Genomic DNA, 23,808 nt, shown 5'->3' on the forward strand with positions numbered 1-23,808 from the left:
TGATTTTTTTATTATTGCGAACATCTTGCTTAAAATAATATTGAAATTAACATTAATTCTAAGAAAATTGTTTCAGTTAGGTTTGTATATGTCATTCTCTTGATGCAGTGTCCGTTAGATCCATAGAAGTAAAAGACCTCCATGGTTCAACAGACTTCAGGCGCGGAACGCCGGCATTTCACGTGTAAATTGCCCACCGAACGAATTACGAATTAATAGCTGCATGAGCCCCGGACCATTATTGTAATACAATGGGTTTTATTAATTCGGGTATTTTTTTTCACAACTTGTTGATTATTTCGCCATTCGTCTAATATAAAAATTCCAAAATTAATATTAGCATACGAGGCGCGCGCAATGATATTTTTGTAATCAGTGTTCAGCAATAGTTCTACTTTCAACACTCCGCCGTTTTATTTTTTGGAATGTTGAAAATAAGCATGTGATAAATACATGTATATAATCCGACGATATTTTCCTCTTAAGTTGACAGAACATTTCGCGGGATTACATATATTAATAACACTTTTAGTTCGACTCTGTTGTTTTAACAGTCTGTTAACTTTCCACAGTTCTGCATTTACTGGGGACGTACTTGTTTCAAACAATAACCGTTTGCTGATTTCTTTGTTTAGCCGATAACTGCTAAGAAAAGAACGATATTGTTCTCACATCACCCAAGTGACAAGTAAAACTTTATACTCAATATATAAAAATGATACCCTGGATTCGAAGCAAAGCCTTTCAATCACGTGATTGTATAGACAATATGCTGAATACGCCACGTGGGTGATTTGTAGCTGAATGCAACATGTAGTCGACTATGATACGCACATGAATCAGGTGCGATTTCTACAGGTCATTGGCGCATTGACCTTCTACGCAAAAATGAGTTACGTAACACACGTACGCTGTGATAACACACAGTCTGCAACGGGCTGCAGAAAAACCACTGGCACCTAAAGCACCCCAAAAAGGAGGTTGCTACATTTCCATATAGGTGAGCGTCGATGGGCAACGAACCATGGGATATGGAACAAGTCTACCGCCGAGTGTTAAAATTGCAATTCCACTTTTAAATTGTATGATCTACAGAAACCCTCTTAATAATATTTTCTGTAAGCCTCATTAGCTTTGGATTTTTGTTCAGTGCACGACAATACTAAAATTGAATTTAGAAGCTCTACTAAAATAAAGTAACCCGTTCTAAAGTGAATTACAAAATGAAAATTGTGTTAGAATTGATTTTGGCGACTTTATCCAGTGCCGGATATTGCAAGTGCTCCAATATACCAGAATTCATTGCCTTAGCAACTCATGTACCTGCACTGCCTGGAATCCAATTCGCCTTTCCGAGGTTTTCTGCTTTCCGTACTAAAATTTTCATCCTATTGGAAACAGCTTGATATTGGAGCAGAATGAAGAGTTCTCCGTGACCCACATTCATGTGACCTTTACTTCTCTTCTTACCTTTCCGCTGTGAAAACAAAACACATGTTACTTGAGAAAAGAGGCTAAAACCAAACACTAAATGTTTGCACAATGTCTGTATTTTTAGTCGGCACATAATTTTTGATGGAATGCTTAAATGAGGAAGGCGCGACATTGCACTTTTTAACGTTATCCGATATTATCGTCTAAAAATGTCTAAATTAGACAGGTCTGTCTGGGCAACTATTGGGACAGTTCGTTTTTCTCCGATATTATCGATAATATCGTCTAACAATGGCTAAAAATGTCTAACAATATCGTCTAACAATGTCTAAAAATGTCTAAATTAGACAGGTCTCAGGCTGTCTGGGCAACTATTGGGACGGTTCGTTTTTCTCCGATATTATCGATAATATCTTCTAACAATGTCTAACAATGTCTAAGTTAGAGAGGTCTGTCTGGGCGTCTAATAATGTCTAAAAATGTCTAAGCTAGACATCTCTGCCAACATTTCATTAGATTTTATTAGACGATAATTATCCGATAATGATTTATATGACATTGTCGCGCCTTCATGGCTTAAATGACAAACTGGCCGGAACTGATTTGAAGTATCCAAACAAGTCACATCTACAAAGCACACATTTACTCGCCAACTGCGTCGAGAGGGGAAGTACTTCTGCATTATAGGAAATGACTGATATTAGCATATAAAAAGTACTCGCAAAACTGCAGAGAGCTGTGCCAGTGCAAAAACAGGGTGTTCACCCGAAATGTCTCGTCTTTTGCTGTTTATCCAGCCTGTTGGACATTTTATTGTTGAATTTAGTGGGGGCTAGTGGGGGCGCCCTTCTTAGCTCATGATCCGTTTCATTACCTTTCTGACTGCTTTGCTTCTGTTCGGATTCAGTTCGCTTGAATACATACAAGGAGTTTCAGACTTCAAATCAGCATCAATACATGGAAATATGACTTCACCGACGAATTTTTTCTTTTTCTTCCAAAAATCTTTAGTATAAACTTTAAATCTTAGGATGGCTTTTTCACTTTCTACCATGGGCAAGCCATGGAATTGGAAGTGCTCATTAAATTCCGGCTCGGTTGTTTTACGACATAAACCAGTTCGCAGGGGGTCCTGAAACCGAGGCAGTAGGTAGAGTTTCACGTACGTGTCGTAGGTAGACCCCGTCTTTACCGGTAGATCGCGAACCCTGACAACCGTCACCACCAAGGTCGACTCTGCGTGAGAATAGAGAATATTAAAATCTAGTTTCGGTCGTAAACGAGATGAGCTCTCGTCCGCGGTTCCATCTTCGGTTTCGAAGTCAGTGCTGTAGTTGCTCGTATCTTGGGGAGACAGAGGGGCTAAATCTAAAGGTGAGAAGGGCTGTGATGACTGGCTGCTACTGATAGACGATGTACTTGCACTATGGGGGATTCCTGGGCTTGGCAATGATCCAAATGACGACAGTCGACGTGTCTCACTACGTTCGTTGATCTGGCGCAGAGTATCGAATAAAAACAACTCGGGTCCAGAAGTTGCCTTTGTTGCCCCGCACATCACTGTATCACGTGTTCCACTCTGTCGCCGTACAGGTGGCGTATCACTTCCCCTTGGGCCCGAAATAGCCTTCTTATTAATGTAAATGGTTTCTGAATCCAATACTTTCCTCTGACGTTTTTTGTGCCAACATACAGCACACCCGAAAAAAAGAGCGAACAGCAAAACAGCGGCACTGGCACCCAGGGAATATTGTAGATATACTGAAATAAATAACACAGTGAAACATTATATACGTATAAAGTGAACGTCATATTCTTGAAGATATATATTAAAGTGTGAGAGTCGTCACCTGCGCATGCAGGCAGACGACCATAGCGTGTCGCTGTTTACAAACAAACGTCTACCCATGAGCCTTTGAGTTTTTAGAGTGCGTTGTTATCGTCGCTTGGGACTCAATTCCCGCGCGTGCGCAGGTGACGACCCCTCCGCTTTAAGAAACGGCGTGTGTTTCAAAAGTCTAGATTTTGTCAAATGTTTTAGTAGACATTTAGCTGTGTTAACTTTTTTAATATTGTCATTACCAGCGCAATCAATCGCTGTTTACTATTTTATTCAGTGGATGTTAAAACTATACAACCCACTCTTACAATTTTTCTTTAATTCAAGGCACGCGACTCCATCATTACGGTTCTGTGTAACATAACCCTGCTTTCAATCGTTTCCATGACGCAAATGAATGAGTGAAACGAGAGCGCCAATATTCCGTGTTGATCTTCAGTGGAGATAAAGTTTTTGAGTAATCTTACTATAGTCTAGACGACGAACGACAACAAAACTAAACACAAGTGTATATCTAAACGGCATTGCTTTCACAAATGTGCATCATGCTGACGTCATGGAAGTGCTCCGTCACTGGAGGATACGACTAAGACTACTAATATCGGTGTATTATTCCTAAACATCGAATGGGGATATATAATGTACGAACGCCTGGAAGCATTTGCACATTATATAGTGTTGGAGCAAAGGGCGGGCAATACCACCCGGATACAACGCGCCGATGTGGGGGTGTTCGCTTAGAAAATAAACTGCAAGGATGAGAAAATAACAACACAAATTTAAACGGCTATGGTCGTCGCGCTGCGCATGTGTGACAGTTGTGTTGATAAACATTGATTTCCCACAATCCAATGCGCTCTTCTAAAGGAAATCACATGTATCGGGGCACAATTTGCACTAATTACCGCCGGTGACTTCTTCGATACCTTCCAATCACATGAAAATACCTAATTATAGCTTGGTAACGTCTCGGTTTGTACTCGTTGATCTGTGCAACAGTCAAAGTCGCGTCTTTGCGTGGCGTGACGACTACCGCGCTTTAATTGTCTGTGCGATATTCAGAGAACATATATCACGGGAAAATGTGGATAGTATGCATACGTTTCGAGTGAAGGGCAAAGAAAGCGCTTATCGATAATTTCATTTAGCAGTCGATTTTGAAGTCCTATTGTCCAGTACAGTTCCTTCATCCTCTATAGAGGGACCATGTGTCCACCAAGTATACCAGGTACAATTGCTGAGTTAAACCCTAAAGTATCATATCACTATAGACACAATCAGAGATACATTACTTTGGGTTTGCAACTATGGTGACATTATACAAAGATCCCGTTTCAATCTCGCTCTCGCATAAGCGTTCCAACTCATAAAAATTCGAATGCGCATGCCCGAGGTAACTATGATACTGGGATGTCCAGGTGGATCAAAATAGCTGCTCAAGATATGACGTATTACGATAACTATATTTTCTGTACATTTTCGATGTATTACATTTTTTCACTATGAATGTGGTAATACATGTTTTATTTTATTACAAGCCGCCTATGTCATATCAGAAGGTCGTAGCACCAGTCTCGCTATCTATGAGATGAGACTTGAATACAGTACGATGCGCGTTGCAAACCCCAGGTAATGTACCTCTGATAAAATACACCTCAGCATAAAAAAAACAAAACCGGCACAGCTCAATGGCCAAACAGCTCAAGTCATTTCCAAGTATCCAGAAATTATACACTCCAATATTTAAATGTTATTTTAATGGTATGTGAGAGAATAGTTCTTTTCCAGAGAAGCTTTCTGCAGCAATTGTCATTCCTTTGTTCAAATATGGTTCGCCGAATCATCATATAGTTATAGGGGTATTTATGTATTTGTAGCGAAATATTCACATCCATGCTAAGCAATATGGATGAGAATATATTATTTATAATAGTGTTCTTTGATACTGGTTGTTGATTGCATTATGATTTATCATAAACTTAAAGCGGGGAGTCGTCACCTGCGCATGCGTCAGATGGCCATAGCGTGTCATTGTTCACAAACACGCGTCTACCCATGAGCCTTTGCGATTTTAGCGTGTGTTGTTATCGTCGCTTGGGACTCAATTCCCGCGCGTGCGCAAGTGAGGCTTTAAAGCGTCATTCACGTAGCATTAAGTGTTCGTTCGATAAAACACAGACGTTTTCTGATACGCACGTGCACTCACTGCACATGGGTAATAGTATTTTTCGTCGAACGCACTGTTGGCGAGCTGCTAAAGGCAACATTTTTAGTTTGCGACAAGGTATTTAATCCAAGTTATCAACATGCAGCACCAAACAACACTATTAAAAATTAATTAGTCTCCTCCTGGTTGCATCTTTAAAAAGGCGCGTCAATTCGTCGGCGGATGCCCTGGGGGAATTGACTAGGCTCAAGCTATTTTTTAGAAAAGGTTATTCAACAAATTGATAATGTTTTCATCTTACAATCTGTCGTCTGAAATACTTGTGAAAAAAGAGTAAATCTTACTGTGTCTTTGTAGATTTTTCAGAAGCATTTTCACTGCAGAGCGTCAAAGGTCGTGGTGAATGTTGTTGCCGGGTGGTATTATGGGTCACGATTAATGCACGTGTTAAGACATTGAATGACTGCACCGATTCAGTATAAGACAAGGATATGTGTTAACTCGTTTTATCATTAATGAACTGCCCTTTGCATCACAACAATAATAGAACAATAATGAACAAGCCACACACTGATTGTTGCATATGTATTCAGTGTCCAGGAAAGTAATATGACAACTGTCAGAGTAATTATGAATAACTATATCAACAAGTGACGTCACTAACAATTTCAATCAATGCCATGATGATTGCAGAAAATGCAATTTTACTTCCGTATTCTATGATATTTTAACAATTTTAAAGGCCCTGAAGAATATTTATTCGCATATGTTTCCATTGTAATTTAAACAAATATTAACTTATAGGTGCAATCCAGTTCCACTATCTAGGTAACTGTGTAATTATTTTTCAAAGTTTCTGGAGCTATATTATCTGCATTGTATAACACGTATTACCTTCCATATACTGATAAACAACGTTACGAAGGACTCCATCACGAACATGTAAAGATATAATATACAAACATACTGTTACGGCAAATATTCACTCTGCAGAGTTCACATTTACAGGATCAACACATTCGTAATTGGATACGAGGTTCAAGATAAGACCCAATCTGATTAAAATCTGATGTAGTGTACGGGCTTTAATTATTTTGGCTATACATTTATTTTAATTTTATTTTTTATTACTTTTGTTATTAATGCCTTTTTATTTCATTATTTTACTTTGATTTTGATTTTGTGGTTTTTTCTAATTCCGCCGTACATACCAGTGGGGATTTCGCGAACGAAAAAAAAAAACTCGTAGAAAGGCATGAAAACAAATATATTAACAAATAAAACAATAAACAAACAATAATTTTAATAAAATGAATGAAATATAAACATATCCCCACAAGGATCTTATTTTAATCAGATTGGATAAGACCATTATGGTTACAGCCAGCTGGCGTACAAGTGATAATAACATACATGCGATCATATTCCCTCTATATGTGATGGTTCCCTACAAATCGGGAGAAAGGGGAGTCCTTTGCATACGAACACCTCATTAATTGAAAGACATAGCACACCTTCTCGGGGTATTTGAAACTGAAATCGCAATATGACTTTAAGACCGCGGTTGATCATCATCATTTCATGTCAATAGGCCAGATCCATTTGCAGACCCGAAAATTAGGGACAGCACGTCACATGTAATTATATATTGTCTGTCTCGTGGAAACTGTTAATATTTGCCCTTATAACAAAGAAGGATATAGGAACAGACACGAGACTAACAGCTTTAGATCACATTAAAATGAATGACTTTCAAATACGAATACTGTGAGCCTGATAAGCAGACAGAACAAGCAATCTCTCGGCTGAGATAGCTCCACAGTTAGCAATGCACATTTCAATTAAATAACTGAAGATATCATTAGAAAATTAACAATATGTATAAACCCAAAGCAATCAGACTTGAAAATATCACTTTTTACCGAAAATGACAAAAATATTCATACAAATTAGAGAATTGAAGATATCATCACGAAATGAACAAATCTGAGAGAGGTTAACATGAGGTACCTATATGTAGAACATAAAAGCAATCAGACTTGCGGTTTTCAACAAGAAGTTGAAAATATCACGTTTTACCAAAAATGACAAAAATATTCATCAAAATTAGATAATTAAAGATAGCATTACAAAATGAACAAATCCGCGAGAGATCCACATGTAGTACCTATATATGTAATATCAAAGCAATCGGACTTGCGCTTTTTAACAAGAAGTCGAAAATATCACGTTTTACCAAAAATGACAAAAATATTCATCAAAATTAGAAAATTAAAGATATCATTACAAAATGAACAAATCCGCAAGAGATCCACATGTAGTATCTATATAGGTAATATCAAAGCAATAGGACTTGTGCTTTTTAACAAGATGTCGAAAATATCACGTTTTACCAAAAATATTCATCAAAATTAGAGAATTAAAGATATCATTACAAAATGAACAAATCCGAGAGAGGTCCACATGTAGTACCTATATATGTAATATCAAAGCAATCGAACTTGCGGTTTTTAACAAGAAGTCGAAAATATCACTTTTTTCCAAAAATAACAAAAAATATTCACCAAAATTAGAGAATTAAAGGAAACATCATGAAATGAACAAATCTACAAGTGGTCTACCTGAGGTACACATACATCAAGTATCAAAGCATTCAGTCTTGTAGTTTTCAAGAAGAAGTCGGAAAAGTAAAACATTGACACGAACGACGACGACGACGGACAATCACCCATATGATAAGCTCTGCTCGACAAAGTCGACAGCGGAGCTAAAATGCTGAGTTCCTTCTGACCTTCATGCCTTCACGTGACTGAATCAGCTTTAAACAATGGAAAGTTGTGTTAATATAGTCAAACATTAAAATTAAAATATAAAAAAAAATGTTTGGACGGAAACATTATGTTATTCAAAGGGTTAACGAAACATATTGGGTGTTTTTTTTTATAAACAAAATTCTTAAATTTAAATTCTATTCATATGAATATTATATATCCTTAATTTGATAAAAAATCGGCGAAAGCTTGGTTATGGTCTTAATACTTTTTGAGCGGGCATGATTTGACAGCGGGCAACCAAATTATTAAAATGCTAGTACGCGGCAATCGTGACAAGAAGATCGTGGTCACATCGCCCCACGCGTTAAAAAACGGTCTACGTGGCAGCATACACGACATGTACTTCATACGTAGTTATTTGTTAGACCATGTACCATATATTCATTGGTACTGTGGGATTATAATTTCGATTGTTATTTTGAGTTTATAAATTGGGAATTTGCAAGGAAATTTACCGCTAATTTATTGTATGCAAAAACTGTACGCGTCGCATCCATTTGCCCATTTTTCAATACCAATGGCAAAACAAATAATGCAAACATGACATTTAGAGCGAGTTCATTGCACGTTGCCACAGCGACCCTTGCTGTCACCAGTGCTGATGTGACGTCTCAATCGTATTATCTGACATTCATTTGAAAATGGATGAATTAGCTTAGTCCCAGTCGTCGATAAGCAGAAGAGTTTCTCACAACATCTTGAAAAAGGTCGCTCTCAGAAATGCCAAGAAGCTTAGTGATTACCATCCTGATAATTATACAAAGGATCTATCGAGACAGATCCCTGATCGCTAAAAACCTTAAACATGTATAACTCAACTAAAATGACACAAGTGAACAAAGCATAATTGAAACAATTAATTAGAATTACAATAAAACAGAACTAATTTACAAATTTGGAAAACTATTCCAGCACTCAATATGCAATGTGACACGCGCAATTGCTATTACTATCATTATTTCGACGATCTACAAGTGTGGGGTAAACCGCGGGCACAGTAATCTCTTCAAATTAATTGGTTACATATGTTTGTCTTGTTCAATAAACCTATCTAACCATTATTCTTCAAACTTATTTTGTACGTATTATGTCTCGGCACCATAGTAACTAGTGTTGTCATGTGCAGTATTTCTTATGACACTAGTCGTGTTCATGCTACACGGGTTAATCTTGTATGTTCGCATATCGGCCATACTCCATTGCGGTCATACACGGGAGGGACTAGGAAAAAACAGTTATCTCGGGCTAAGGAACACTCAAATTTGTAATGATTAAACAAATATTTAGTCCTTTTAACTATGCTTACTCAGAGCAGGATGGTATAGATGTTAGTTCTATGGTTAAAATAATAAAAATGTAAATTCAGAAACTGCAGAGTGCAGAATAACAGGAAGTATAACAGAGTATCATTGTCAGTCAATTTCCCCCCGAAATAGTGTAGGTTTCTGGATGTGCTCGCATTGATTGTCATGTCGGAAATGACATATTGAAATAAATAGTTATGATAGTATATCTTTCAACTGATCATTGAATACAATGGTGTTTTTGGCACTTAGCCTGAGCTAAGTGCTCGCTTACAATTCGTTAGCTCCGTTCGTGCTAAGGATCTAGACCGAGTCTATAAAAACGGATCAGATTTAACTCTTACTTTTTAGCCCGTGCTAAGTGTTCGAACACAAATCTATCAAGATAACAGTGACGATGGAATAAATTATTAAATATAACAGACTTAGACAAAGAACCCTGTGGCGATGCTTTGCCCAAGTCCAATAAAACAAGTGAAATCATCTCAGAACGGGGCTTGGAAATGTATCATTTCCCTCACCATTTCGTTAAGATGATCCGAGCGACATTTCGATTTTCTTTTGCATAATTGATGGGGCATATCAGGCGTTTGTTATATCTGACATAGATAGCTACGGAAATTTACCGGGGATCACCTCGGCACTGGCAGTTTTCAAAGTTTGTCAACCTCTCCACAATTACTCATTCATGTGTTTGTACCCAGGAACCAATTGTTTTAAAGTGTCATTGTCAACGCGTCGTGTTATATACGTGCCCCATGTGACGTGTACGACATGTGTAAAACATTTCACACATGATGATATATTGTGCCACGGGACATCACTGTATTCACATTAATTTTATGTCATAGTTTATCTGTCCACCCCTAATTGCTCAATACTGTTGCACATGCTGCATTTCTATTAACTTTCCAAATACTATGTTTTTTTATATATATCATACTTTCTAACAACCATGCTTAGCTAATTTCTAACAACCATACACTGGATGCTTAGCTAATTTCTAACAACCATACACTGGATGCTTAGCTAATTTCTAACAACCATACACTGGATGCTTAGCTAATTTCTAACAACCATACACTGGATGCTTAGCTAATTTCTAACAACCACACACTGGATGCTTAGCTAATTTCTAACAACCATACACTGGATGCTTAGCTAATTTCTAACAACCATACACTGGATGCTTAGCTAATTTCTAACAACCATACACTGGATGCTTAGCTAATTTCTAACAACCATACACTGGATGCTTAGCTAATTTCTAACAACCATACACTGGATCCTTAGCTAATTTCTAACAACCATACACTGGATGCTTAGCTAATTTCTAACAACCATACACTGGATGCTTAGCTAATTTCTAACAATCATACACTGGATGCTTAGCTAATTTCTAACAACCATACACTGGATGCTTAGCTAATTTCTAACAACCATACACTGGATGCTTAGCTAATTTCTAACAACCATACACTGGATGCTTAGCTAATTTCTAACAACCATACACTGGATGCTTAGCTAATTTCTAACAACCATACACTGGATGCTTAGCTAATTTCTAACAACCATACACTGGATGCTTAGCTAATTTCTAACAACCATACACTGGATCCTTAGCTAATTTCTAACAACCATACACTGGATGCTTAGCTAATTTCTAACAACCATACACTGGATGCTTAGCTAATTTCTAACAACCATACACTGGATGCTTAGCTAATTTCTAACAACCATACACTGGATGCTTAGCTAATTTCTAACAACCATACACTGGATGCTTAGCTAATTTCTAACAACCATACACTGCATGCTTAGCTAATTTCTAACAACCATACACTGGATGCTTAGCTAATTTCTAACAACCATACACTGGATGCTTAGCTAATTTCTAACAACCATACACTGGATGCTTAGCTAATTTCTAACAACCATACACTGGATGCTTAGCTAATTTCTAACAACCATACACTGGATGCTTAGCTAATTTCTAACAACCATACACTGGATCCTTAGCTAATTTCTAACAACCATACACTGGATGCTTAGCTAATTTCTAACAACCATACACTGGATGCTTAGCTAATTTCTAACAACCATACACTGGATGCTTAGCTAATTTCTAACAACCATACACTGGATACTTAGCTAATTTCTAACAACCATACACTGGATGCTTAGCTAATTGCTAACAACCATACACTGGATGCTTAGCTAATTTCTAACAACCATACACTGGATACTTAGCTAATTTCTAACAACCATACACTGGATGCTCAGTTAATTTCTAACAACCATACACTGGATGCTTAGCTAATTTCTAACAAACATACACTGGATGCTTAGCTAATTTCTAACAACCATACACTGGATACTTAGCTAATTTCTAACAAACATACACTGGATGCTTAGCTAATTTCTAACAACCATACACTGGATACTTAGCTAATTTCTAACAACCATACATTGGATACTTAGCTAATTTCTAACAACCATACACTGGATGCTTAGCTAATTTCTAACAACCACACACTGGATGCTTAGCTAATTTCTAACAACCATGCACTGGATACTTAGCTAATTTCTAACAACCATACACTGGATGCTTAGCTAATTTCTAACAACCATACACTGGATACTTAGCTAATTTCTAACAACCATACACTGGATGCTTAGCTAATTTCTAACAACCATACACTGGATACTTAGCTAATTTCTAACAACCATACACTGGATACTTAGCTAATTTCTAACAACCACACACTGGATACTTAGCTAATTTCTAACAACCATACACTGGATGCTTAGCTAATTTCTAACAACCATACACTGGATACTTAGCTAATTTCTAACAACCACACACTGGATACTTAGCTAATTTCTAACAACCATACACTGGATACTTAGCTAATTTCTAACAACCATACACTGGATACTTAGCTAATTTCTAATAACCACACACTGGATACTTAGCTAATTGGTGGAATGATTATATTTGATTATATTCTAAGTGACATCGTCATATTAAAATTTAATTTAGCTAGTATGTTGATTATTTATAACGTACTTCACGATATTTTCTCAGTTTCCATTAAATATACATGGCAGTAGTGTGTGTGTCGAATATCACGAGGTAACATGTTCTGGAAGTCGTGGATACTTGACCTATAAACGCTCGACCTTGCATTCATATCTAAGCCTATACATATGTGATTTATAACCCATGCATACGTTGATATGAATTCCAACGAGACGCGCACATTTGCCAACGTTTTAAAGACCCATGAAGGGTTGATAATGAACCTTAACGATGGAGCTCAGTTACATTCGAGTCTAAATATAAATACATAAGACACCCCCATTATATTCAAATTTCCGGTCCCGGGGGTATTAGAAAAAATAAATACAACGCCAATTTCAGAATAAAAAAAATAAAAAATGATTTTAGAAAAAAAAATGAACAGAAATTAAATGTTTTGTATTGGCCTACCATTTGATATATGTGACTATAAATGTGACAGCTGTGATTAGACTTGCACACAATCTCTTGTTTATTTGTTGGTGTTTTTTTTTCAATAAAATAAAATATGGGAGAGTATAAATGGCGAAGGCCGGTTTATTTCGCGATAACCCGGCTTTTGCCATTTACACACTCCCGTGAGATTATATTTTATTGAAAAAAAACATCAAAATATAAACAAGAGACAGTTATAGCAGTGAATTGTTGTCCATGGTCAACGTACATAATAAAAATGTATCAGAAATAAAAAAAGGATTAAGTTATAAGTAGCTTAAGACAGGCTCGAATAATTTTTTTAAATTCTGATCATGTTACTGCACTTACATTTTTTAAATTCTGATCATGTTACTGCACTTATATGAAATGCACTGGAAACCCGCAAAATAAATGCAAATTGTTAGAAATGTTTGAAAAATATTAGAATTCATAAACAACAGTAAGAATGACATGACGAAATAATTTGGCAGTTTTCTTTACATTTTAGACTTTTGTGTCTCGAAAAATTGTCAGTTGACCCCAATTTCTTTCCTTTGATGTATGACGGATTAAATAGATTATGTCACTCTCAGTGAATGGCAATCGGCATGGAAAAATATTGAATGACCGGCACACGTGAGCCAGCATTAACACGTGTAAAAGGGGGGAGGGGGTATTTCTCAAATTGTTTCTGCAGAGTAATAATAATCTTTATTGAAACCGTATCCCGGAGTGGGATCTTAGTTGAAAATACAATACAATAAAGTAATACAAAAAGATAGCAAAAAAACCCCAACCCCCCCCAAAAAAAACCAAGACATTTGAATAAAGAAAAGAAGAGAAAAAAAAAAAATTATTTGGTGGTTGGTTGGTTGAGGCATCTGGCATTTTAAGATTTTTTCTTGTCGTAATTTGAAACAATTCAAATACGTTCACACATTTCTTTATTTACTGCGGAAGAGGAGGGGGGCTTTCAACGTTCAACGTATTTTTTTTTTTTTTTTGCGCCAGATATTTTCATTGCATAACAATTGAGGTTCACATTTTGTACTATCTGGGGACACAGGCAGTACATTGGAGTTTAGCGAAGCGCTACTGGCGACACACCTCCCCTATCCTATTACTAGCGCATTACCTCCCCTCTTCCTTCTCCGTACGCGGAGTATCAGAAGCGAACACCTTTAATAACAAATTAATACATGTAGCTGTAAACGGATTAAATGGAAAGGAGTCGTATACAGTTGCATGACACTCAACGCCCACCTAACGTTGGAAGCCGTCTGGGACCAATATTTTCCACTATACAGTCTATTGCATCACGCTTCACTGCATATCAAATTAGGATAATCACGAAAAATATTAGACTTTCAAGTGGAAAATAAAGTGTACTGGGATTGTTTCCCGCCTAAAATCAATTAGAAGCCTCGTAATCTTGCGTTCACACCATCACCAGGCGTAAATAACACGACCACTGAATGGCACAGACTCGTAGATGGGCAATGTTTCGGTTGACCATATATTTATGTATTTTGTTTACTTTTTCAGCCTAGGAATAATAGATAACAATTTTGGGCCATGTCAAATGTCAATAATAATAATATAAATATTTATAAACTTGTTGGAACATGGAGCTAATCTCGTTTTAATTCTAAGTATATTTTGAGTTTAACAACGTATACATGTAAAAATAATAACTTAAAGCGGGGGAGTCGCCACCTGCGCATGCGTCAGATGGCCATCGCGTGTCATTGTTTACAAACAAGCGTCTACCCATGAACCTTTGCGTTTTTAGCGTGTGTTGTTATCGCCGCTTGACACGCATTGTTAGCCCGCCTGTTTGTGTTCACACCAGTTTTTTCTTACGTCGGCGTAAATGGATATAAAAATAGATGATGTGAACATGGTACAGATCTCCGTATAAACATACAGAAGACAGACGCTCATGTATACCACGAACAAATCACAACACAGCGACTTTAATAGAATCGTGCTGGGTGCTTCAATGTCAGTTCAAGCATAACTTTTATAACCAATACTAGTACTCAGTTGTTAACGGATCAAACTTTATAAGCAGAAGTTATCACGGCGCCTGACTCGCCTGGTCACATAGGGAGCCGTTAGGGACCATACTTATCACAAAAAATATTGTGGATGTCATGATTACTTTTTTGGCTATGAGTGTTATTATCCACCCGGAAAAGCCTGCTTATTTTAATCCCAAACACAAACACATACGTAAATATTAGAAATATAAATTATGGACCCTCCACGTCCAAAGGTCACACTGTAAACTTTTAACAACAAAAAAACGTTTTTAACGTGTTGACAAGCTGAATTTTTGCCATTACCTATGCTTATATCGTCAAATCTGTTTCTTTATATCCTAGCAAAATATACGCTAAGTAAAGTAAAGTAAAGCTATGTTAAGCGAAGCAAACGCCATTAAACCCTTCTCACATCGTCATACTTAAAACAATTAGTGCCTTCTAGCAACTAGGCGCTTCAATGACGATATAGAGGCAACAAGAAGGCTGTTCAAAGCGTCGATATGGTTTTGATCTGCAGTAATCTACCAATGACGATTATGTTTTTAAGAGATTTTAAAGGAAACATCAACCCAAACAACATAATGACCCCTGAAGAAAAAGGTCCACAAATGTAGGAGAATGCAATTTACAGTTTTTTTATATCACTTTTCATTCTCTAGATATTCAACTTTTCATTAGTATTATGTAGTCAGCCATCTTGATTTGCAAGCAAAGAATTATGGGTAAAGTATGACATCATTGAATCTGTTGTCAGAAATTGAGGAAATGATTTCATCTATAACTTCAAAAGTTTAACTTCAAATTGGCTGAAAGTTTAGAGATTGGTAGCATACATGTACTGGTTCCATCCATGTTTATAATATAGTTGTCATGGAAACAGAACTGAAAATATGAACTAATTCGTATCAGTATTTCTCATGTTATAGATGAAATAATTTTCTAAATTTTTGATAACAGATTCTATGATGTTACCCATAATCCTTTGCTTGAGAATCAAGATGGCTGACTACATGATAATGATATAAAGTTGAATATCTAGAGAATGAAAAGTGATATAAAAAAACTGTAAATTGCATTCTCCTACATTTGTGGACCTTTTTCTTCAGGGGTCATTATGTTGCTTAGATTGATGTTTCCTTTAATATATTCTAGACAAGTGTGATTTAGAAGTAGTTTATTTAAAATCCATTATTGTAGTGTATGTGTAGTTTAATTGTAGTTTATTTTTCTTTTAACAAGCTTTGATACAACAAATACCAAAACAGAAATGTCAGATTTCATTAATGATGTAATAAAGCAGTATTCTATTCTATTCTGTTCTATGCTATATAGACCACTTTTCCGGAAGTAGCGAGACTGGGGTGCAAAAATACTCCTGCTTTGTCATGGCGGAAAATACAAACATTTTAGTTCGCTGACAGTCGACAGAAGGGGATTTTATCATTTTTATGACGTCGATTGGTACACCCAGAAGCACAATATCTCGCGTACAAGTTTACGTTACATCCCAAAACGGTATGCCCCCGCTTCCGGGAAAGTGGCCTATACGTCTATGTGACGTCACAGAAACGCTCTATCATTAGAGGGCGCGAGCAACAATATGTGGGCCGCAGCTGGTGGGCCGTAAGCCAGCGAATTCAGTTAAACACGTAATACATATACGTTTATACGTGTTTATGACGGGCAAAACCCAAAGTCACCATTTCGGGCTACCATAGTTATTGTGACAAAGCGAAACGCTTTCGTCTTGTGTACGAGCCTTTACAATTCTTAGGTATACACACCCACGCTGTCGTCCGTGTTGTTATATTAAACGCAGATACTCAACGCCCGAATGCGTTCCCGGTGCTATCAACACAGTGCCAGTAGTGTCAGTGATAGGAACACAGCATGGCAATTAAGCTAAAACAAGGCGAGTTAAAAATGAAGCAATTATATTGTCCCCCAGTAGATGATCAACCGCGGGACAATGTAAATGTCATCCTCTTCAATGTGTTTTTCCAGTAAATGTCAAACAACCAAATCCGGGATTAGGCATTGTCGTTTTCACTAGTCTCGGTGAATCAAGAAAAAGAGATACTAGTAGAACATAAAACTCGACCACTACCCGGAAGTAATGACTTATGTCCGCGTAGAAGCAGTTTTATTAAACTCACCGATCATCGAATGAGCTCCAAGACGCGGACGGATACAACCTGTTCCATGCCGCGGACACAACGTGTTGGGTGTAATATGAATCCCATGCCGCGGACGTATACAACGCGTCGTGTTCTATGCCGTGGACATATACAATCTATACGCGTTCCCATATGGGTTCGCCATGGGTCCCATGCCGTGAACCTATACAAAGCCTTGTGTTCTATGCCGCGGACGTATACAACGCGTTGTGTTCTATGCCGTGAACATATATAATTTATACGCGTTCCCATATGGGTTTGCCAAGGGTCCCATGCCGCGGACCTATACAAAGCCTTGTGTTCTATGCCGCGGACGTATACAACGCGTTGTTATACAAAATATACATGACTTGCGTTAGAAAATTACAATCCGTTCCTCCATGCCAAAGCACTAGTTTCTACTATAAATGACTAACTTTATAAACTTACTAGAACCTGTGTGTTCTATTGCTGTTAGACGCGCAAAATCGAACCCGTTCAAGCCAGAAATAGTATTGATATATTCACCAGAATACAAGATGAACGGAAATGTTAGGAAACCCCTTTCAGTGAAATTAGTCTTTAATGTTTCTTTCCCAACTATATTCGTTAACAGAACGTTTCTTTCCTCCAAGTTTTAGTGTATCACGTGCGCCATTTCACCACTATAGCATTACCTCGCAAAACATAGTCCGCGATAAAATGGTTCGTATTTACGTTTTTACTGAAGTCTGACATTAATAAATAGTTCGGATGTCACATACGTTTTTTTCCCACTTTTTGTAGTACGTTTTCAGATGTAACAGGTACAAGAAAATGGCCGTGCGTAGTGAGGTGATTGACCACAAAATTGAAGGCTGCCTGTGGCAGAGGCACTATTGCGTAAAGCGCAAAGGCCTCTGGGAAGGAGATTGCGTTCCCATGTGGGTTCGCCATGGGTTCCATGCCGCGGACGTACACAAAACCTTGTGTTCTATGCCGCGGACGTACACAAAGCGTCGTGTTCTATGCCGCGGACGTATACAATTTATACGCGTTCCCTTATGGGTTCGCCATGGGTCCCATGCCGCGGACGTGCACAAAGCTTCGTGTTCCATGCCGCGGACGCACACAAAGCGTCGTGTTCTATGCCGCGGACGTACACAAAGCGTCGTGTTCTATGCCGCGGACGTATACAATTTATACGCGTTCCCTTATGGGTTCGCCATGGGTCCCATGCCGCGACGTGCACACAGCTTCGTGTTCTATGCCGCGGACGTATACAAAGCGTCGTGTTCTATGCCGCGGACATATACAAAGCGTCGTGTTCTATGCCGCGGACATATACAAAGCGTCGTGTTCTATGCCTCGGACTTATACAACGCGTTGTGTTCTATGCCATGGGCGTATACAATTTATACACGTTCCCACATGGGTTCGAAATGGGTCCCATGCCGCGGACGTATACAACGCGTTGTGTACGATATGGTCCCATGCCGCGGACGTACACAAAGCTTCGTGTTCTATGCCGCGGACATACACAAAGCGTCGTGTTCTATGTCGTGGATGTATACAATTTATACACGTTCCCACATGGGTTCGAAATGGGTCCCATGCCGCGGACGAATACAACGCGTTGTGTACGATATGGTTCCATGCCGCGTACGTATACAACACGTGGAAACTATATTTGTTTACATGACCTAGTCAATCATCATATGCCGGGGTTTAAGGGTCATGCATCTTGTCAAGATGAGTGAACGTAAACCATGTCTGCATAATTTCTAATAAAGGAAATGGCAAACTATATAATTTTCTCCAGCGAAATAAATTGCTTCTACAGTTTAGGATCAAGCAAATTCATGTGCAACTTCTCGGGGCGACTGGATGCATTAAAATTCAGAAACTTGACCCCGTTTTACAGACAGACCGGTCATTTTAAAGCTTGAAGTTATCTTCCAAATATGGCCGACTGGCGGCCATTTTTAATTCTTAATTCGATTCTTGTGTGTCCATCGTCATTTCTCGGAGATGGCTAGACCGATTTCGTTGAGACTTTATTTTTTCAAGGAATCAATTAATGAGCTTATTTGCATATTTAATTATTAATTTTAATTCTTGTTAATATCTTGTGAACTAATAGTCCAAATCAGACTAAACTTGGTAGAGACTTAAAATATAAAATATATGTTATGCAATATTGAGTTTCAATTGAACAAGCTCATTTGCATATTTAATTAATTTTGATTTTTTTTTTGAATATCTTGTGAACTAATAGTCCAAATAAGACCAAACTTGTTATAAACTTACTTTATCTGTCAATATAAGATATGCGCTATGCAATATTGAGTTTCAACTTAATTAATGGACTCATTTGCATACTTAATTAATTTTAAATTTTTGTTAATATCTTGTGAATTATTAGTCCAAATAAGACCATACTTGGTATAGACTTGCTTGATATGTTGATATAGGGTATGTGCCTTGTAATGTTGATTTTCAACTTAATCTTCCTACCCGATTTTATAAATATACATTCAGACTTTATAATTCATAACCAAATATAATCACATCTGACAAGTGGGGGCTGTGTCATCTTCACATGACTTGTTTGAATTTACTTCGTTGCTCAATTACATACAAGGCGAGTCGTAACGCGAACATTTAATGGCTGATATTTACTTAATTTGTGGGTAAAAAACAGATGTGTGCGACGATATCTTGTAGAATATACACACGGATAATCGCTCCCATGCATATTTATGCAAACCATTTTTAAGCTGATAAGGATAGGATAACACGTGTCTGTGGAAATCCCGTCCTCCCCAATAATACATAAGCGTGATTAATCGTTGCAAGCGACGAATTTGGAGACACTCACATAATAATATTATTATGTATATTTTTAATGATGCAGGAAATGGATACATCCGTAAATCAGGGGCTTCTTTGTGAAACCTGTAAAAGTATGACAGCATCGACTGTCACCGTGGGTTACCACATGTAGTATAAGACGGAGTGCTGTCAATAATCACCACGTGATTAGATAAGGGGTCTTATTTACTACTCATGATTCAGTAAACAACTGGCAAAATAAAACAGTTGAGCAATTGTACACTCTCTTATAGCTTACGGCTAACAAGAAGTTACATAGGAGGCGTACTTCCGTAACACAGTCCGCCCACATCACATCGCACCACATTGGCTTCATGCACAGATAGGTACTTAGTCTACATATAATCAACTATGTGTATGTAGTGGTTATGTAAATGGAAATACATGAAAATAAAGACATACATAGTCCACGGTTGTTTTAACACCATAAATCAATTTTCGACTCCTCTATTTAATATAAATTCCCTGCACGTCGTGGCCCTGTTGATAACGATCTAATTCTCATTTTCATGGGCCGCGTGATGCAAAATTTATGAAGATTCCGCTTGTAAATGTCACGACATTGTCGCAATAGACACACACACACACGCACACACCGCTCGTGATCTACGCTGCCATCATGTAAAGTCGCACTCCGTGCAGTCGTGTTTATCGGACCCACAGCAGATTGTCGCAACCGTTGTAAGATAGAATTATTTCAACGCGCTCCCCTGGTACGATATTAAACATAGTCGATGTCACTTAACACACGTTGGACATGATTTATGATAAATCATTAGGGATGCCCATAAAAATGGATTTATATATCTTTTTTTAAGAACTCGAACGTTCTGTTGAGCGCAACCAGTTTATATTATAAGGTTCAATTCAAAAACCATCTTGAGTGTAGTTATTCATTGAAGAATTCCTACTCGTCTAAGCGGAGCTCGTCGAGTCTAATAACACCGAATTTAAAATTGGAGCATTGAAATATTATAGCAAACATATTTCAAGCGAATATTGATGCGCGATAAAAGCCGAGTCCACTTTAGTTGAACGACCCGTTAAGAATGCCAAAGTTTTTACAATAGACACGAGAAAGGAAATAAGTAACGTACCTTGCATGTTGTTGAAATGCAGTTTTTCTTTCATACTATCATGTCATGTTACGTTGGTGGAAATCGTCCAATGATAACAATCTCAGAGACTCAACATCGCTTCGATTAGAGACAGCAGCTGCTAAGAAGCTTCTTATACCGTCCACATCGCGAAAACAGACTCCCCAGAAACAGCAATAGATCAGACTCCCCAAGTCAGTACATAATGTGAATTAATATCTCTGCACTCACTCTGGGACCAGTCGGTATGTTTTTATTTCTTTGCGTCTACGGTAGTCAACACCAAAAATAAGTAATATATAGTTTGTATGTATTGTATTGTATTGTGAAATGTTGAACAATATAAAACAACTTTTAAATAACGATGTAAACCCCGATTAGGAAGACATGTTACCAATCCTCTGCGAAAATGTCCAGAATTTATTAATTTTGCAATAAAATGTACTTCTGGGAAATATAAGAATATTGACTTAAAAAAAGGTGGGAGTCATTAGGCTAATTTTCGAGAAAATGATTCTTGTATTTTAGTGTCAAACTCATAGTTGCTGTCGACATAGGAAGTAAAGTAAGCAAATAACACCGAATAAACGGCAAGGTAAAGACTATGTCTAATTATAGTAAATACGAAGCTAGGTGATTTGGTGCCGTACGCGAGCGCCGGTTCGAGTCACGCACGCAGTACGTATTTACTATAATTAGACATAGTCTTTACCTTGCCGTTTATTCGGTGTTATTTGCTTATTGTATTTTAGTGGATCGTTACCATTTTGTCAGTATTATAACGTTTTTCCATAGGTTTCTATGGCAGGGATGTTATGCCATAACTTAAATGGTAGGCTGCGGGTGACATAGGCTGACAAAAAAAATCATATATTGGTAATCTCGAGGTACTTATTGTTGTCCTGAATTATTTCGAAAAATCTGGGTTTTAAAAAATGTTGAAAATGAAAATTTTTAGTGTGACATGAAACATAGCTCTATGATTGTTCATTGACGATAAACCAATGGGGATTGTCTTGTAATTTATGAACAATTTCATGAGAATGTCTTCAAACTTAACGGAAAATGTTACTTATTACTCATGAGTTTGTTTAAACATACTAGTATTTAAGTGACAAAATATGCCACTCTATTTTTAATTATTTTTTTAATAGTATGTCAATGGTATGTGAATTTTTGAGTTCACAGTCAAATTATGTGCAATGTCATTTCAACAGAAAATGTCATAGCCTGCAGTCATGAAGATATTTCGTTATTGAAGACCTATGTAACAAAATGTTAAATTTGTACTACATCTTGGCAGCAACAAGTACCTTGAAAGTCACTATACTATAAGGTTATTACGAAGATACCTCAAAGTATGCACGAAGACAGTACAGCGGCAGTATCGACCGACGCGCAGCGGAGGTCGATGCGACAGCGTACTGTCTGAGTGCATACTTTGAGGTATCTTCGTAATAACCTTATTATTATACATCTTTTCCTACCAAGGATACATCATGGGAATGTCGAAATCAGCGAACTTCTTTGTATGGAGTCCGGTCAAACCCTTGTGGCAGCCATGTTTGTTTTTATTATTAGAAGACGCTTACGTGCGTAATCATTCCATATTTGGAATTAGCATTTCCTAATATGGTAGGATAAAAATACCCCCTAAAATACCGCAAAATTACGGCACGCTGTAACGTATGGCGTTACGGTGACAGATGTATAATAATAGTATATCATTTAACCTCTATGTCACTGAGCACAAAGTTGAGATATACCTTTGCTGTGGGAAATAATGATAAAATGTCCTCAACAAACTATTTCATAAATTTTGTACACCAATTTGTTGACCTCATATTTTTATCCCATTGTCTTCATCTCGAAACATCATGTAATTTTACATTTAAAAATTTTAAATTTATTCTTTTATCATTGTTTTCGTAGATATATTTTTACAAATCTGTAATGGCCGATAAACAGATTGGTTTCATCCACGGATGGACTGTAATTTGATACAGATAATGGAATAAACGATTTGACGGTGTCAATTTCGATAAAGGAGGAGGATTTACTAATTTTAACAATTCTCTGATTGCTACTGAATCACAAATTACTCGTACTATGTCGAAAGTAGTACATTCAGGGCATCATATTACTTCGTTATATATTTTTTTGACCGCCGATGACCCGATGTTTTTGTTTGAAACTTAAACATATATATACATAAATGTTGGCACCACACTGTTCTCTCTTCTAAATAAAACATACTGCGTTTCAGGTACAAATCTTGAATCAACAAACCTGTCGCCACCCCTTCACCCGTCATTTTCACCCAAAACATTCGTGGTAATTTTATAATCTTTCATTTTTCTTAAATCGTGGTTCGACGCGTGAAAATCTCGCGCCAACGCGAGTTACAAAATATAACAGAAATTATATTAAACAATAAAATTGCCACGACTGAGCCCGTCACTGTGTAATGGTAACTTTGTGTCGTTTTATATTATATTAAACATAACATTACAACTTCGGCATTGTTTTTTTTCCTATGGGAATAGGGTAACTTT

General features: G+C 37.3%; 1 protein-coding gene across 1 annotated transcript in view; it reads right to left on the reverse strand.

Moving 5' to 3' along the window:
• Positions 1-23,567, reverse strand: part of LOC102800674 (synaptotagmin-4-like) — a 28,828-nt gene extending 5,261 nt beyond the window's left edge. The window contains exons 1-3 of the mRNA XM_085507328.1: positions 23,543-23,567; positions 2,309-3,195; positions 1,324-1,477 (exon numbers count right to left, since the gene is read on the reverse strand). Coding sequence (XP_085363454.1) covers positions 1,324-1,477; positions 2,309-3,195; positions 23,543-23,567 — 1,066 coding nt within the window. The remainder of the gene's footprint in view (positions 1-1,323; positions 1,478-2,308; positions 3,196-23,542) is intronic.
• Between the last annotated feature and the right edge of the window lie 241 nt (positions 23,568-23,808).

This window comes from Saccoglossus kowalevskii, chromosome 13 (genome assembly GCF_978046115.1).
Source record: "Saccoglossus kowalevskii chromosome 13, keSacKowa6.1, whole genome shotgun sequence".
Classification (NCBI taxonomy): Eukaryota; Metazoa; Hemichordata; class Enteropneusta; family Harrimaniidae; genus Saccoglossus; species Saccoglossus kowalevskii.